The sequence below is a fragment of the Micropterus dolomieu genome, linkage group LG17 (genome assembly GCF_021292245.1).
Source record: "Micropterus dolomieu isolate WLL.071019.BEF.003 ecotype Adirondacks linkage group LG17, ASM2129224v1, whole genome shotgun sequence".
Taxonomy (NCBI): domain Eukaryota; kingdom Metazoa; phylum Chordata; class Actinopteri; order Centrarchiformes; family Centrarchidae; genus Micropterus; species Micropterus dolomieu.
Window position 1 is genome coordinate 4,322,062 of NC_060166.1, and position 18,753 is coordinate 4,340,814.

An 18,753-nucleotide genomic window follows, 5' to 3' on the forward strand; every position below is an offset into this window, starting at 1 on the left:
TCATTGAGCACTGGACTGCTTGGCTCTGTGCTCTTCCCAAGTGACGAGGGCACAAGTGATGCTAATTCATTTGACTGCCGCTGTTTTTGTGCTGCCACGCATCAGCACACATCTGGCTTACAAGGTGCCAAATACACTACTTTCTGCTCTTTGTCTTGTCGAGCTGTGAACATTTTAATTTTATCATTAACAATATCTACTTGAATCCATCAGGTTCAGTACCAGACACTGTTCATATTTTAAGAGCATCTTCACGGCATTTTGCCTTTAATAACTGATTGTGAAGGAGCGTAGTTAGCTTACTTGATTGAACGACGGGTTCAAGTCCAGTCTGTGGCCCTTTGCTGCGTGTCGCCCCCTACCTCTCCCTGTTTCCTACTGTCCTGTCATGTAAAATAAAGGCAAAAATGCCACAAAAGTATCTTTAGAAATAAATAAATAACTGAAGATAAAAGTGACATACAGTGCACATGTCAACAGTCCTTGAGTGGACATGAACACAGAAATCCTCATTTATATTAGATGAACCCACCACTTTGATTGAGACTGAAATATCTTAACAACTACTGAATGGACACTGATGGTGCCCAGAGGATGAATTGCAATTACTAATCATAATGATCACTGCCTCTTGTTAAATAAAAATTGGGAATTTAAACACATCAGACATTGCTCTATGTATCTCTTATGTATTAAAACTGATCGGACCAGTGGCAAACTCAAGCTGTTTAAGGGGCAGGAGCAGAAAAAATAAAAAGGGCACCAGTAATATACAATGCAGTATATGGCACTAGGATGAATTGCTACTGTCCACTGGAAGGGCACTTTATTTTATTACGTTTTATTTACGATTGGAGGATATGCTGAAAAACACAGCATTAAGTATGGTTTGCATTGTTTCTACCTTAAATGTGATGCACTTTTTAACAGGAATTTCGACTTGTATACTACCCCAAAATAAATGCAGCACACAAGTTATGTTTCAACCTGTGTACTTCCCCAAACAAACCACACAAACAGTAGTTATGTTTCGTTAGCTAGCAAGTGACTATGGTAAAGTGGGATACTGCACCCCTACACACAAGGCTTTTCACAAAAGATCCCTTAGATTTTTTTTGATTTGGTTTGAGGTATTTTGTGATGTGTTGTACCTGAAAATCCTGCTCCAATCACAATGTTGTTGTAAGCGGGATGGCAGTCCAGCACAAAATGACGGTCAGGCGTTAGCTGCAATAGACAACAAAACATGAAGAGCCAAAAAAGTCTAAGATTAAGGGTGCTTTCACACCTGCCTCTTTTAGTTCGGTTGAATCGCACTAGAGTTCGTTTTCCCCCTTGGTGCGGTTCGTTTGGGCAGGTGTGAATGCAGTAATTGCACTTGGGTGCGCACCAAAAGCTGACCAAACAAGCGTACCGAGACCACTTCTTCAAGGAGGTCTCGGTACGCTTTCAAACGAACTCTGGTGCGGTTCGCTTGTGGTGTGAAAGCAAACAAACCAAACACAGGATTTTATGATAGCAGAGATGATCTGAGCCTTAATTCCAGAGCTAAAACTCTTATAAATCCATCTGCTGACAGCAACATGTGTTCAGCGATCTTATAATTGATCTGTATAAGCCGCTATGTTTATGAAAATCATTTCATAAGGTATAGCCTACTTGTCAGCGCGGGTATTTCCCTGATTAATAGGTTAAAATCTATAGTAATAAAATAAAAGAAGGCAAGTAGTAGTTTACCCTGTTTGTTAAGTCCATAAAAAATGTGTAACAGCGATACCAGAGTATACTATAGGCGAATAAGCCCCGAATTATTCCTGTACATGTCCTGTTTTTATGTTATTATTCATAATAGGCTATGTGGTCGATCTGCTGTCTAGCATTACTAATCATGCTTATAATAAATTATCACTTCGTGAGCTCTTTGCCATACAGATCAGAAGCGTTAAAGTGCAGCACAGACTTCTGTCACCGGAGTTTGATTTCCCCACGTGGGTCCTGATGATGCAGGTTGACAATCGCCAAAGCTGTCCAATCAACAAGTTACCTGAACGTCTGTGTAACGTCATGGTTACTTCTCTGGTTTGTTTGTAAAACTGCAGTGCGAACATGAAACGGACCAAAACTAAAATGCAACAGTGTATCATTTTTTTCACTTGGTCCGGACCAAATGAACCGAACTACAGGTGTGAAAGCACCCTAAAATGAGAGGGTCCAGACTGTAGGAGAAACTTATTCACTGTGACTAAGCTTTCAAAGTTACACCTTGATTACAAACCTGTTAGTTTGAAAATTATAAGATGTTCAGATTAGGAACTACAGAGCTGACTTCAGATCTCACAGACAACTATTTGGCCAAACTGTCTGCTAAAAGTAGTGCAGCTTGAGCATATTTAGTCACGAGAGCTGCAGCCTTATTTCTTCTGCCTCTTCATTCCAATATATGGAGACATGGACAGTGAACTGAGCATTTGCAGATTGTCCTGGGAACCACATGCTCTCTCTCCATATGGCCATGTGGCCTTGGGAGCTGTTCCTGTCAAAGTCTTTGTGCAAAATGTGTTTAAAAATGTGTTTAATTGGATTAAAGAGTCTATTGTAGAATACTTAATAATCTCTTGTATTTTTTCCCCCCACAACCGTAGAGACACCTGTCCTCTTTTAAGAATTGCTGGTAATGGAACAAAACACTTGCTGTTACGTGAGAAAAGAGCATGACTGTCAGGATTTTCAGGGGCATTGGACAAGGTCACAGAAATGATGTTTTCCTACAGCTTCAGTATGTGATTGTGGTGAAAGCAGCTTGCTGTGTTGCTGGAGGGCAGAGTGGCTGCACAACCCCCCACCCCTGCAACACACACACACACACTCGGCATAGGCTAACACCTGAAAATGGCATTGGAGAGTAACATCCGGCATTAAATTAAAAGCTAGAGTAGGCAATTTATTTAGAAGCATTTTTTGTTATATTTTTTGTTATATTTCCTCTCAGGCCTGTAATAAGCATGTCGGTCTGAATTAAATGATTGGCTGGCCTACCTGCTTGCCCTCACTGCAAATGAACATGTGTTTTGGGGGGTGGCTTAGGAGTGAGGCCTGAAAGGAGGGGGTGGGATTTTTTCAGTTAGATACTTTCTAACTGTCTCTTGCTGGTTTCTCCAAAGTTGACTACCCCTACTTTAAACAGAAAACCTGAAACTGTTTATACATATTTATCTATTATGTTTCCACATGTGTCTCAAGTGACCACTTACGATTAGATCTCACTTCTCTGCTCCAAATTTACTTTTGCGTTCTTGTTTTTAACTGTTGTTGTTTTTCGAACCTGTTTTTAACCATAAACTTTAAATAAAGCATATTAGCTTAGGGAGGGTCCGCTCAGCGGTCGATTGTTTCTGTTGATAAGTAGGCTGTCATTGCATGAGCTACAGCGATGTAGGCTATTTGATAGATAGAAGCAGAACAGCAGAAGAAGGATCAATGCCCAAGAAGTTCTGGCAATGACGTGAGTGAGCGAGAATCGGATGGTGGAGAGATAACAGCAGGCATAGGTGTGTGTAAGTCACTGTCTTTGTGTGCGTGCGAGTGATTGAGAGAGAGCTCCGTTTCTTTATTCTCATTGCGTAGGCTAACTAAAACAGCAAGTTATTATTACCAAAACTTAGTTTTTAACTTGTTACATTAACTTGTTACAGCATATTCCTACAAGAGCAGGACTAATGGTGCTTTCAGACCAAAAGTGATTACAGACAAAGTCAATGCAAAGACAGATTTCCTGTCGGGCGGGGCAGAGGGGCATTCGTGTGAGTTGAAAATTTTCAACTCGAGTGAGAAAGTTGCATGTCGCTGAGTTGCGACAATTGCTGAGCTACGGAGAAATGTCGAGAACAGAGCTGGGAGCAATGCTGCAGCTTTTTCTTTTCAGAAAACAAATATTTAAAAAGTTGTTGTCCTGCTGTCTTGCTGACAGACCTGACAAAGCATGAATTCATATGTTTAACAAATCTGTATCATGTTGTAGTTATTTCGGCATCAGTTTGATTCATTTATTGCAATTAAATCATAGCAAAATATTTACTTTGGGTTCATACAGCTGTAGTAATCGCAGATTGTGTTCATTGGCATTATCGTGTTGTGTGTGAACACTTGCCAATAGTCAAGCGATAAAACCCCCGTGAGGTAGGCGTCACAAAGATCAAGGGCCAGAGCAGACGGGCTGAGCGCAGTAGCGGAACTAAAACAACACATTTTTCTGTAAAATTTGCTTTGAACTTTTATTATAGCATATTAAATGTTCTTCTTCTACAATCGGCCTAATCTAATTTTTTTATGTGTTCATTATATTATTGTTTGTGGTAGCCTACAGTTTAATGATTCATTTTAAAATGTAGGGTATTGGACAGTTCTGATCTGTAATTAAATTAAGCAATTGTAAAATTAATAAAAGCCCTAACTGCCACACTGCTGTTGTCGTCACTCAGTTTAAAGTTCTCTCACACAGCTGAGGACTTCATTTTGTTTTCCCTTTGATGTGAACTGCAGCGTGACATTCACTGGAGGTCAGACGAAAAAAACCCTCAATATTCAAATCTCAAAGTTTTAAATCGAATCAATACCCAATGATCAAAAATTCGAATATTGGGGTCCAGCCCTAAAAAGTTGTGCGTTTTTCTGCAGTAGTCAGTGAGACTCCGAGCAGATCAACTTTGAAACTTGAAACAAACTCTCATTTGTGGTCTGATAAACGTTAAATTCATCAGATTTAATGGCCCATATTGATATTTTCAAAGTTAAGTTTAAACTGCTGTGGGCTCACAGCACTGGGTGTATAAAGAGAACTTAAGTTACAGCAGCTCACAAGCCCCTTGGCAGGCTTTTGAAAAGTTGGGCAATCAGAAGAAGGTGGGCTTGTTTCAGACCATGCGGCAACTTCTAGATCTGAAAAGTGAAGCCAATGCAGAAGTATCTTAAATCTGCACTCTCTCAGGGGTTGCTCGTTGCAAAAAAAATCCAATTGCATTGGAGCAACATAACATAACAAAATGAAACTACTTCTTATCTGATTTATTTCCTCGGTAAGCACTTCTAATTAGTTCATGGCCTCAATTGCTTGTCTCAAGTCTTCTTCAACACAGCGTGATGTTCATTTGGTAAATTCTACTACATTTAGACGCATGCTTTATGGTGTGGCTACCTTGTCCATGGCGACCTGTCAATCAGGATAGAAGCAAATGGTACCCACTGCACTGTGTACATTTAGCTAGCCGTGAACTTGTGTTGTCTGTATTTTTGTTTTTTTAATGAAAGTTAATTGTAACATTTTGGTTGCATAAACGTCTTGTTCAGTGTTTGTTTCACTAAAAGACACTCGCTAGCCAAAATTAGTATCTCAATCCATATCATAGTTAACATGAATTATGAATATACCTTACTACCCAAGCTGGTCTGAATATGGTCACTTCTGGTTCCAACACCCCCCCCCCCCCCCCCCCCCCAAAAAAAAACCAAGATGGTGAAATGCCAAAACTCAAGGCTTCAAAATGGTAGCACACAAACCAATGGGTGACATCACGGTAGCTACGTCCACTTCTTTTATACAGTCTATGTTTCAGACAGAGGATGAATGGGCCAGTATAAGATAAATAAGTATTTTTAAAAACTGTGAATCATGTCAAGCTACCCTTGCAGAATCCCAGAACAAAGACACTCGCCTTTAGGTTACCACTTAAATTGTAAATATATAGCTATTAAAATAGTATCATTAATGGTTTTCACCATTTAAAGAGTAACAATAATGCTGCGATGATGAAATCCGCTTGACACTGTTCTTGATCATAAAAGATTATTAAATCATAGAGTTCAGCATCAATTACAAGCTCTGCAGCAGCTTGGAGAGTGACCCAGCCCGATGGCCAGTCTGTCTCTCTGTACATCAAACACAGCTTATAGGATATGTGTAGGTATCTGTTAGGTACCATAGAAGGGTGTAAGTCTGCAAAATAAAGCTCAAACCCATAGAAGGGTACAGTACTATTCTGAGGTAACAAAACAAGGGGTTAGAGGTCAAATTCTATAGAAGGGTTCAGTCCCTACATAACCACCAATCACTGCTCTCCCCTTAGGAGGTCACTGACCCTCTGTCCTGCTGCTTCAGTGCTATTTTGAACTGTTACCAGTCAAATGCACAAATATTGGATACCACAAGATCACAAACTATTATAAATGTTGACTTGTTCAAATTTTATGTAATTTCTGATTCTTAAACTAAATAGATGTTAATGATTACTACATGATGTCCTCAAAAAAACAAGACAAAGAGATTTGAAGTTTAGTTTCTGCTACCCTGTAAAATGAGTAAAATGGTTGATCATTAGCTTATGCCCTTAAATAAATGTATTTGGTGTGGCTAGTGACCGATTTGTTAAATTTTGTGAAATTTCCTGATGACCCACACATATCAAATTCCTTTACCTCCCGAGGCTTAAATCTTAACACTTTGATGGTTTAGGATGACCATTATGAACCCTATGATATGGAGTGTTGATACTGACCGTATACATGCAGCTCTCCACCACAGCAGGTTCAGGGACCAGGCCAGGTAAACAGCGGGAGATGTAGCGCTGGAGGATGTCAATATCAGACCTGTCTGTCTGCTTATCTCTCTGGTCTGGGTCTGTCTCACTGCCCATATGGTAGCATATCTGCACACAGAATGACATCATCAATGTTATTTTTATATGAAACAATAAAAGCTTGGCAACCCTGCATACTTTAAATGAATAGCAGCATCAGTAGGCTTGTTTGTTCACTTTGTTCATAATGTTTTTATTTAATTGTGTATTTAGTAATCCAGGCACTTTGTGTAATTTCTGCCTTGATGTTTACTGCCACTACCTTCATTTGAATAACAACAACTCCAAAACAGACACAGCTTGGACCTCCTCAAGCACATGTCTTCTGCAGATCCACTCCTGTTCAAAGGAGCAGGTACACCATGAGCTCTTTACTTTGTTCTATTCAGCAGCACTGGTATGATTATCATATCATGTTGCAGGGAAGCAGAGAGACCGATTCTTTAAATAACAGCTGGAAGTACTTCCCAAAATCCATAATCTTTGTTGTACTGACAATTTCACAGCTGATATGCAGTGATCAGCATCCTAATTAACTAGAGACCATCGTGTGATGGGATCACACCAACCGCAAAGCCAAATCGGTGTATGGTGCAATGACATGAGAGAGGCAAAGTAGATGAATTGTGCCACATTTATTTAATATGCCAACCATCCCCGCAGGGTCAACATTGTAGACTGTATAAAACATTGACGCAGCCTCTGTGACATCACCCATACGTTTCTGAAGAGCGATTGTGAAGCTCAATGTGGGCGGCTCCAGCTTTGCCCATCTTTGCAGTGCCTGATTCTGGCTAATTCAAAAATGGGCAAAGAAGACCAGCTGAGGGATGCAGAATGAATGTCATGGTTTGGTCTGTATCTGTTTGTTCCTTTTTAATTTTGACATTGTCTGTTTTTGGTGTTTGTTTCAAGCTTAGTTACCTGTTTCCTGCTCGTTTGCCCCTGTATAAATTGCCTGCTGGTTTGTTCTCCTTGTCAGTGGATAGGCCTGCTTAGTTTAGATTATAGTTTTGTCACCTGTTTTTGGATGTTTGCTTGTTTGGATATTATCTTTTGGATTTATCTAAACTCTGCCTCTGTTTTGTGGGTATGCTTTTTTTAAAATAAATGATCAGAACTGATCCTGCCTGTGTCTTGTATTTGGTACCTATTCCTGTCGCACTCAACGTTAACCTTGACAATGCAGCCTGGTTGAAGAGACCACCCAGCAGCTAGCCACAACTTGTGCAGGGGAGTCGCAATGACACAAATCAATACATGTAGGCACATGGTATATGTACAGTACATACCAACCGCAAGTGAAAGAAATATTAATAAATCCAAAACAAAATTTGAAGCATGCAAGATAACAGTTATTAAAGAGGTGGTATTATGCTTTTTGGCTTTTTCCCTCTCCTTTATTGAGTTATATGTCTTTTTTGTGCATGTAACAGGTTTGCAAAGTGAAAAAGCCCAAAGGGAGTTCCCATCTCCCACAGAAAGCTCTGCTCTTAACTGCATGAAAACAGCTCGTTTATAGTCCAGCTGCTTCCCTTTCATCCCTGTGACGTCAATGTGCGTCATATAACGCTCACCAAGTGGCTACTCCTCAAAAACACAGATGGAAAAACAGTGAGCTGCAGCACACACCTCTCCTCTCCCTTCCAAACACTAGCTACCCTCCAGGTAGTCAGTGGACATAAAGTTGTTACTGTGATGTAGAGACAGAGCTCAGTTAAAACTTTATGGATGAAAGATACTTTTGTTACAGATTAATAACTCACCACTCTGAAACTCTCGCTTCAGTCCATGTTGCCAAGCTGGTCTGCAACATGTACAGCTGAACCGAAGCTGTTGACCGGCTTCTCACTGACCCGCCCTTCTCTGCTTCTGATTGGCTAGTAGTCCTTAACTAGGAACTGCCGTGTGCAACTCCCAACAAAGATAATTTACAGACAAGAGGTATCACTCCATAGCTAAAACGAAGCCTTCAACACAGGGTGAAAAGAGGAGCTGCAGCAATGTGCAGTATGAAAATTAAACCATGTAAACCTGTTCTGGTACAACCCTTAAATAATATATTGAACCTGAAAATGAGCATAATACCACCTCTTTAAATGAAACAATGTGTGGCTTCAGTAGCTTGTTAAGTGGGACTCTTCTAAAGTTCCAGTCTTTGTAGTACCAAACATACCTGAGAAATTGCAGAAGGAACAATTACAGCGACCAATAACCAATACTCTTTCAATGTACAAACGCAGGCTGAAGAATGTAAATCCAACAGTTTTGTTTATGCAGCACTGAAAGGGGTTATTTAGAAATGAGTCAGGCAATGTTTAATGTAAAGTCAAGTAATAAGGCAAAAAATTATGTTTCACATGTCTATGTTACTTATTTAGGCTCATATTGCACGCTAGAAAGGTAAATTACAAAAGTGGAGTGGGAGTGGTGTCTGCTCACTCCAAACTTCCAAAACAGCTTGTGCTGCTCCTGTCAGCCAGGTCTGACACATACGGTCTCACTAGAGGCACAGCGAGGAGGCTGAGGGATTACAAGAACTGCAGTTTTTTTCTTCAGGATTTTCTGCTTCAGAAAACTTTCTGACAGGTCCATGCCGTTAAAAAACCCTCACAAAAACAACAAAACAGAGTAATTACAATATTTTCTCTGCTTCATTTGGGGATTTTCTTCAATCTATGTTAAATAGTTCAAACTCTGGACATAAAGTAGCTCTGGTGATTCTGTCTCTGGGTGAATAATGGGACGTGGCATCACCATCTGTCCCCCACTCTCTTCCATGCATGTGGTCTGCTATTAGGCTGTGAGCTCCTGCTGGCCCACCATAATGCCTGAAATAGAGATGTGCCATCAGATGACTTCAAACCCAGCAATACTCCACAACTAATCTGATGCTGAGGTATGACAAATCACATTCTATAGTTGACTTTGCAGCAGTGTTTTTGTTTTAAAAATGGACAGCAATTGTACCACCGTAACAATGTGCTTCTCCACAGCAACTTTCCAGACAGTTTGCACAAATCATTCTCTGTTTTTACTCTGCAGTTTATTATATTTCACCTATGACTGAGAGTCACCTTCATTCATAGGTTTAGGGTTAAAATACATAAAGAGTAAAGTAAAAAGTAAAAATCTGTGTAAATTACTATTAATTCTAATTAACAAATAATACAGAAACATGAAAAATACCACAAATTGAAATATATTGTATAATATACAGTGCTGATAAGTATTCATCCCCCTTGAAAGTTTAATGTTTGAATGTTGGCTTTTTGCAACACTGATCACAAAAAAAGACACCCTTTATGTCAAAGTGAAAACGGATCTCTACAAAGCAATCTAAATGAATTACAAATCTAAAATCCCGGAGGAAAACCGTATGCGGTGAGCAAGAAACATGCTATTTGAGAGAAGATTTATTTTTCAGCAAGACACTGAGCCCGAGCATAAAGCCAAAGCTATACAGGAATGGCTTCAAAACAACAATGTTAATGTCCTGGAGTGGGATTCAATCTCAATCCAATTGTAAATTTGTGGCTGGACTTGAAAAAGGCTGTTCACTCACACTCCCCATGCACCCTGACAGAGCTTGGATAGCTCTGTAAAGAGGAATGAGGAGCACCAAATTGCACCAAAGCTGATATTGCTGCCTAAACACTTTCATGGAGGGGGTACTTTGGTTGTAAGACAACACATGCTTTGGTGTAAGTCACATCATTGTAAGTAGTGCTCCAGTGTTTGCACGTATTACCTTCAATGTACACACAGCTCTGGTTTAAATACTATTGTTGACAGATGAAATTATAGTCAAAAATAAATGGTAATTTATAAAGTCTATTTTATATAATTATCTGGGTCTGTCCAGAATCTAGAGTTTCTCTTCTGTAAAGTGACACATGAGGTCCAGTACTGTGACATACCTTTACCAGGCCTGGGTACTCATTGGACGGGAGGCCATAGATGTGCTCTTTGGATTCCTCACCCTCAGTCAGCAAGAAGCAGGGAAAACGCTGTTTCACATCATATGATCCGTGAACCTTTTCTTTCCAGTAGCACACATTGATCTTCACCACCTATAGGAAAACCAGGAAAAACATTAGTCCTAATGCTCCCCATAGTACAAGTCCCCAGAGAGTCACTAAAGACCTAACCATTGACCACAGTGTATACTGTGCATTAACTCTGATGCACAAAACTCCTTGATTTAAATTCAGCAGGTTTCCCAAGTTTCAGTCTTTTCAGTACAAAATTCCCTCTTTGTGTTGTGTTGGAAAAAATGTGAACCCATTAGTTAGTTTGGAATGTTGTTATGCATTTAATCAAATTCTGTTTATGATTAATAGTTTAATAGGTAAATTCAAAAGCTTTACTATTGAATATCTATACTGTCATTTTATGGTCAGACCACACCTATGTTGGTAACAACATGCTAAATCACAACATGCTCCGTATTTGTATAGCGCCTTTCTAGTCTTTTCGACCACTCAAAGCGCTTTTACACTACATCTGTATTCACACACATTCATTCACTGAGCCTAAGTGCTCAAACAGAAACTAACATTCACACACATTCATACACTGGCGGAACAGCCACCAGGGTCAATTCGGGGTTCAGTATCTTGGACACTTCAACATGCAGCCTGGGGGAACTGCTGACCTTCCGATTAACGGCCAACCCGCTCTACCTCCTGAGCCACAGCTGCCCCATCATCACAACAAAAATAACCTGCTGTGCCAACAAGCAGATATAAAAGCAGCAAATACATTTAGTTTTTACTATTTACTACTATTTCACTAATTTTACTTTTGAAAGAGCCACACCAGCTGTGCTAACTGGAAAATTTGTCCTGAGGGGGGCGTAAAGTGATGGGAAATGGGACCAATAACATCAACAGTTTATGTGCTGTTTGAAAACTGTCAGTTTGCCTGTTTGATTAGAGATGGCCTGCATACACAGTTGACAATTTGGCCTAGCTGTGGAGCAAGGGAGAGGATCCTGGAATATAAATATGGAATCTCTATATAAATCATAATCATAATATAAAACGGAATCATACGGTTTCCAGGTGACTTCTCATTGGCCTAGGGATTGGTATTTCTATGTTCATACAAATGTCAAGACAATCTTGGTAGTAGTCAGTGTGGGCTACCTCAGATATTATAGAAATCATTAATTGATTATATATTTATTGTACAACTGAACAATACAACACTTGTACAACTGAACAATACATCACTCAAGTGATGCAAGTAATCCTAAATCTATGAATACACTGGCACAAAATTTGGACCTTAGTACCAGCAATAAAAACCCATACTGGTTAATCCTTAAAATACAAACATACATAACACCACCTACTCCATCGCCCTCATCAGTTTTTTCTGTCTAATGGAAGTGCAATTACAAAAGTAGCTCCGTGGTGGTGAAATGAGAATTAGGATTTAATGAAATGTACACATGGTTGTACAAATGACGTCCATCTGAGGGTGGCAATAATAAAGAGAACATTGTTCAGGAGCTTTCAATGTAATGAACTCACCAGCTGTGGACTCATTCCCAGGGAGCATAAAAATTCAGACAGAAGCGAGTGAATGAGCTCAGAGCCTGTGCTTTTTTACCTTTTCACTCAGGCATCGCACTCCCCAGGCCCCCCAGCCTGCTGCAAGCCTGAATAATGCAATTCCAATATCAACTCCAATTCTCCACTCTAACAGCTGTCTGCTTGTTTTCCCATTACCTTCTCTTTTCAAGCTGGGTGGCATACTGCAATAAGGAAAAGACTCCTTTGCTGACTAAGGCCTCTAAGCTGTTTAAATATGGAGGAGTAATGCTTTTGTTTCTGTGGCATCTTCAGGTGGGCATTTAAGGGTAGGTTGGGCAATATCCAATTGGTGAAAGGAAAGGAGACACAGGGAAAACTGTGTCTCTGAGTGCTCCCTTTCGGTCTCTCTCTGTCTGTGTTTGTGTGTTCCTCACTCTCCTGGTTCCAGTTCATCAGCCTTGCAGTATTTCAACACTAAGCTCTTCACCCATCCAATGCCAGATCATTGTGTCAGTTACAGCGGTCACATTCAGATGTCTCTAGTTTTATGATTTGTTTCTTCATGTTTCCGAGCTGTGTTTACAAGCCAGTCAGCAGGGTTGTGAGGATTACTTAAAGTAATAAAGTACCACAATATAAAAGTAATGTAACTTGATAACTTTTAGTTACTTTTGGATTATTTACCAAATATGCAAACAAAGACCAAAGTATAAGGACTTTGGTAACAAAAATGGACTGTCTGCTGAGTGTATTTTTACAGAAACATGCAATAATCAAAATCAATGTTTAAATGTTTTACATGATATGCCTTGCACTATACATTAAACAATTTGCCAGTGTCTGGCACATCAGTGACAAAAATATTGTATTGTAGGTATTCTTGAAGATATTTTAGAGTCTGTCATTTCCTGGAAAATTAGACTCATTCTACACTCAGGGCGTTTATTAATTTAGCGTCCAATGGAAAGCTTTCTAAATTTTTATAATGCTGCTGAAGCATAGTGTTTGGATCATACTTGATCGAGAAAATATTTTCCAGTTTTCTCTCTGATGTCTCCCTGCTGCTCTGCCTCAAGTCTGTGATTTACAGACTTTCCTGATGGACAGATCGCTTTACTTGTTGCTGAAGTAAGTTAACAGCTAACTGCTGCTAAGCTGCCATTATCTAATTTGCTCAGTAAACGGTGCAACTAGCTTACTCTGCCCCACCGGGAGCTCGGAGCACCAGCGGAGTGTTAGTGGTTACCCAGCAGGGAATAATGTCGGGGGCGCCTGATTGGGAACCAGAGCCGGGCGAGTGGGCAACAAAACCTAGTAAACGTGGCATGAACAGGACACAACACAGCCTCAAAGACCTACAGAGATTTCAGTAACAAGATGATTTACAGAGATTCTTGATGGAAGATCTTGATGGGTAGCTTTACATTTTGCTTAACCACTAACTGTTGCTAGCTGTACATTATCTATCTCTATCTGTAGCTAGTTAGCTTAGTTAGCCGTGCAGCTACCGGTCCTATTAGCTGACTCAGCCCTGGGGTGCCAAGAGCCTAACCCGGCAAGAAAAATACCTTGGTGTTGTATTCCCAGTGGTCAAACTGGCCTCTGTTGGTCTCAGAGATTGTTAACATACAGACAAGTTCTATGCATCTTGCAAAATGGGAAGCACTAACACAGGGCTCTCAAGTTTTATCAAAAGATTGGAGTGGGACAGAGTTAGAGGAGGAGCCCCTCAAATATTTGCAGCAGTGGCCCCTCGGCCTCAGCCAATTCACTCAAGTTTTTACTAGCTGTAAAATTTTACCTATTCATAATTAACCTGAACAAAACAAAGACTATTTATATATATACTTATATTTTGAAAATACAAATGTATCAAAAATAAAATGAAATTTGGCCCCAAACGAGCCCACTTAACAGCAGTGTTCAATGTATATTGTACACATAGGCCAACAGTAGGATTGCAGAACTTGCCCTACGCATGTACACCAAGCTGTGTTTGTGTGTTTGAGAGAAAAGAGTAGGCTACACATTTCAGCTTTTGAATGGTGTTTTGTGTTGTAATTGTTTGTTGCACATTTTAATGCCTTGATGAGAGGAGTAGGGGGCTCCCACTTAGAGCACTGTGGCTCAAGGCCAGCCATTTTCACCATCATGATGGATAATAGCACTCTATCCAGAGCCAAAACATAGACAGTAACAAAGTAGTAATGTACTTAAATACACATTAGAGGTATTTGTACTGAACTTGAGTATTTTCTTTTCATGCCACTTCCTCTGACTCTATTCCACTACATCTCAAAGGGAAATATTGTACATTTTACTTCACTACATTTATCTGACAGCTTCAGTTAGTTACTTAAAAAAATAAGCTTTTTAGAGAGTTTAGAAAATGGTATTTTTGATACAAATTAAATTACTTAACAGTTTATATAAGTCCAGCTAGTAGAACTACATCAGTTAGGCTGATTTTTGACAGAAATTGAATTGGCAACTGTTTTGGTATCAGTCATTTTTCATGTAAAAACATTTCATGGTTCCAGCTAGACAAATGTGAAGATTTGCTGTTATTACTTTTAATTAATTTAATGTATTTCATATCATTCTGAGGTTTTTACTGACAAAACAATCATTGTGAAGGTGTCACGCAGGGCTCTGGGTAACTGTGACAGCATTTCTCACTATTTTCAGAATTTATTACAATCGATTAATAGAGAAAATAATCAACTGATAAATATAGAATAAAAGTAATAATTAATTGCAGTCTGATACAAAATAGTTGAACTTCAAAAAACTACATTAATGCATGAGGAATAATAATATAATAATATGATATATAATAGTGGGCTATAACAGCTTTTCTTTCTTCTTTCTGCTTTGTAGCCGACTTACATACTTTTACTTCAATGCAGTACTTGCAGAGTATTTCTACAATGAGGTATTAGTAGGCCTACTTTTATTTTAAAAAAGAAAAAAGGATCTGAATAGGCCTATGTTACTTTTTTCACCAGTGGCCAAAAAAGCCAAAGCTTCTGGTTGCAAAGAGGGTGGAGAGTTTTTGATTGAATCAATAATAATTTAGCACAAATTTGTCTATATATACACTACATTTGATCACAGACAAGTGACTTCGTCCAGGAACAAAAAAGGAATCGGCACCTACAGTTACTGCATCCATCGGGTCTTGTGCTTGCGACTTCCACTCCGTGTTTGTTCTGGCATTTTAGTACAGGGAAAGCTATGAACTCAGCAGAAAAAGGATCCTCCATTAATTGTATATAGCGGGACAACTTCGTGGGCGTTATCTCTTAACTTAGCCTACTTCTCAGCGTGAGAAATATAAGGTCTGGTGTGAGAGCATGTGAACTGGCTGAAATGCGTGTGTCTCACTGTGAATGCGTGAGGCTTGAGAGCCCTGCTAACATCTTCAATTGTTTCGCTGTGACAAATGAACTATAGTTTTGCTACACTTGAAACTTTTTGCAATACCATGCTAGATGGGATAAGTATGGTATACAGCCAGCACATTTAGCTTTTGGTAATAACTCAAGGCTGTTCACTGTCCACTTTCACACTGCCTTATTTTCCAGGAGTATTGTGCCAATATGCTGGCTCGCTGTGCTGTATGAAAGGTACGGAGCAAGAAAGGGGGTCCGATTTGATGTACCTCTGGGTCAGGAACGTTGGTAGTAACAGAGACGGAACGATGTCTGTGTGAAAAGCCACAGCAGGCATGCCGGTATTATGTTTCCGGGTTCCATAAGGTCCGATCACTATGTGAAACCACACATGGTTGCGGGATTTTGACGCAAACTTTTGTTCAGTATGAATGAGCGAATGCGGCATATTTGCGGATATTCTGTATAAAAGCGGCTACAGATTATACTTTAGAGATCCACACAACACATAATATCCTTTAGTTTTGATCACAAGGTGTAATTGCTATCATTAACATGTTGCTAAATTGCGTTTATATTCTAAAATATTGCACATGCAATTTTAGTACCTGTTATAGATGCGTCACGCAACTTGCTCAACTCTTCCATCTCACGGAGAAAAGAAATCTGGTCGAAACAAAATTTGCTTTATTGGCATGAATGTTAAAGCAACAGTATTGCCAAAGCTAAAGGAAAATATAAAAAAATCTATTCATATAGTTCATTGAATAAATAAAATAAAATAATTGTTTTTCTATATATTGGATATAGAATAATATTATCTAATGTTAATTTCTCTACATTTTCTTTCATTACGGCTGTGTCTCCTTCTGGCAACAATAACAGCAGCCATCTCTGCTTAACTGCACCTTCCTTTCAAATTATTAATATTAAATACAGAGGCTGTTGCACTCACGTGAAATTGCGTTTAGGCTTGGTAGATCACATTGCGTGTAGTAAATAAATGTATTTGCATATTACGCCCCAAATTGCATATTCATTAAGGCAAAAGTACTAAATGACAAACAGGTGCTACCTTGCGCTTTTCGTGCTAATTTGCTGGTGTTATCAACTTTGCACACGTTTTTACTCACGCAAACCTTTAGTAGTAAATCAGGCCCTTAAAGTGCAATATTGCATATAAACACAGCTGTATGAACATTATTGCACGTGGGACATCAAGAGTTTGAATACCTCTAGTGGCAAATGTAAGCCAGTGTGGGCCAGCAGTCTATTAGCCCAGGGTCCAGCGGTGATCACCACACTCTTGGCTTGGTAAACACCAGCAGAGGTTGACACTGTCACAACAGGGCCAGGCTTGATGTCGGTTACCTTCTCTTTGTCTCTTATGACCCCACCAAACTTTTGAAACTGCCCCTGGGAAAAGAGAAAATGTTAATGAAAATCTTTCAGTGGCATAATTTTTAACTGATACATTAATCAGTAATGGCTATTAAAAATGTTTGACCATCTTAATTACCCTATTTATTTAAAGTGAAATTGGTATTAAATGTGTAGTGGACCAGCCAGTGTGTTTTATTATTTTATGCCAAAAAGGAAGATCTATAATATCTCACTTTGTATCCCCTGAGAGAAAGGTGAGATTGGTTATTTTACCCAAGGGGGCCTCCTCCCAAGATTTGACCTTTGTGACCTGCACAGGAAAAGACTCTTTGGGGTATAGAAATACACCTGCACAAGCCCCGAATTCCTTTATGTGGACAAATGAATATTGTCTCTTATAAACTTGCCTATTACCTTGTTTTAATTAAATTTGAGTAGTTATATTACCACGTTGTTGCTGTTGAAAAGAAGAAACCACGAGACTTCCGTGTGTGCTCATGGAGTAGTCGGTCGCATTGAAACCTCTCTCCCACTCTAACCTCGAAAATCCCGTTTGAACTCGCAATTCTGTTTGTTATTTATAACAAAATAATTCATAAGAGGGAGAAGAAGCATACTAGGCCACAAATAAATCGATAGAAATGCCCAAAGCTCATAATAAAAGTGCCTCAGCCGCAAAAGCTAATACCCAACCGGACCAAGCTAGCGACGTCACGGCTGGCGCGGGAACAGGGAGCCCCGGGAAAAGCATGGACACCGCTGAGGTACTTAAGGCAATAGAGGAGTTAAAATCCGATTTGCAAGGAGACAATGCAAAGCTCAAACTGGATATCGGCCAATTGGGACAAGAAATCAACGGTAAATTGGATATTATTGCAACCGATGTACAAGGCCTATCACAGCGCATGGATGAAGCGGAGGCCCGCGTGAACCAGGTGGAGAGCTGGGCAGAGGAGGCGACTGAGGCGCTGTGCACCTGCCTCGAACAGCAGAGGAAACTTCAGATCAAAGTGCTTGACTTAGAATCACGATCCAGAAGAAATAACATACGTGTCTTTGGGATACCAGAAGGTCAAGAGGGGGTCTCTGTAACGCAGTTTATTGAGAAGCTTTTGCAGAGCCAGCTACAACTACCGGAGGACTTTAACCTTAAAATACAACGCGCACATCGGGCTCTTGCAAGTAAACCCCCGCCCGGAGCTTCACCGAGGGCTGTAATTGTTAATTTTCTGGAGTTTTCTACGAAAGAAATGATCTTGAGGGAAGTGTGGAAAAAAGGCAAGATACAGGTGGGCACCGCATTTATACACTTCGACCATGACTACGCACCCGAGATTGTTAAGAGGCGCAAAGAATACAACGCAATTAAAAAAAAATACTCAAGGACAAAGGCATACGTTTCCAAACACCGTTCACTAACATGAGGATCCACTGGGAGTCTGGCGTGCGCACATACTCCAGCGCTCGGGAAGTCTATAAGGAGCTGAAGAGACGCGGATTTCAAGTGGAGGAGCCGTTTACAGACGACGGAGGGCCCAGCGCGGAGTCTCGTCTTCGGGAGCTATTGGGCTGGCAGCCGGCGTGCAACAGCGGACCCGCTGTGGCGCTCAGAGCGAAGGCTAAATTGCAAGAATTCCAGAGGGATCAGTCGGATTAATAAGGTGCAGGGCATCATGCTACAACGCAATGGTTTTTTTGCTATTGTTTTTTTTTTTTTAGGCCAGGACCTGATTATCTACTACGTGGGAGAGGCCACTCTTTATCGACTACGTTGGACTAATAAGATGGACGTGTTTTCAGACA

The 18,753-nt window shown here is 40.0% G+C and overlaps 1 protein-coding gene across 4 annotated transcripts in view; it reads right to left on the reverse strand.

Annotated features, from left to right (window-relative positions):
• pipox (pipecolic acid oxidase) overlaps positions 1-18,753 on the reverse strand; it is a 1,053,392-nt gene that overhangs the window by 6,610 nt on the left and 1,028,029 nt on the right. The window contains exons 4-8 of one of the 4 annotated variants that reach the window (XR_006828651.1): positions 16,801-16,983; positions 10,550-10,702; positions 6,549-6,698; positions 1,152-1,227; positions 304-378 (exon numbers count right to left, since the gene is read on the reverse strand). Coding sequence is in view for 2 of the 4 variants with exons in the window: in XM_046072895.1 (XP_045928851.1) it covers positions 1,152-1,227; positions 6,549-6,698; positions 10,550-10,702; positions 16,801-16,983 (562 nt within the window). In the remaining 2 variants the exon portion in view is untranslated. Of the gene's footprint in view, positions 1-303; positions 384-1,151; positions 1,228-6,548; positions 6,699-10,549; positions 10,703-16,800; positions 16,984-18,753 lie in introns of all 4 variants that reach the window. The other 3 variants (XR_006828652.1, XM_046072895.1, XM_046072897.1) reach the window with 3 other exon arrangements.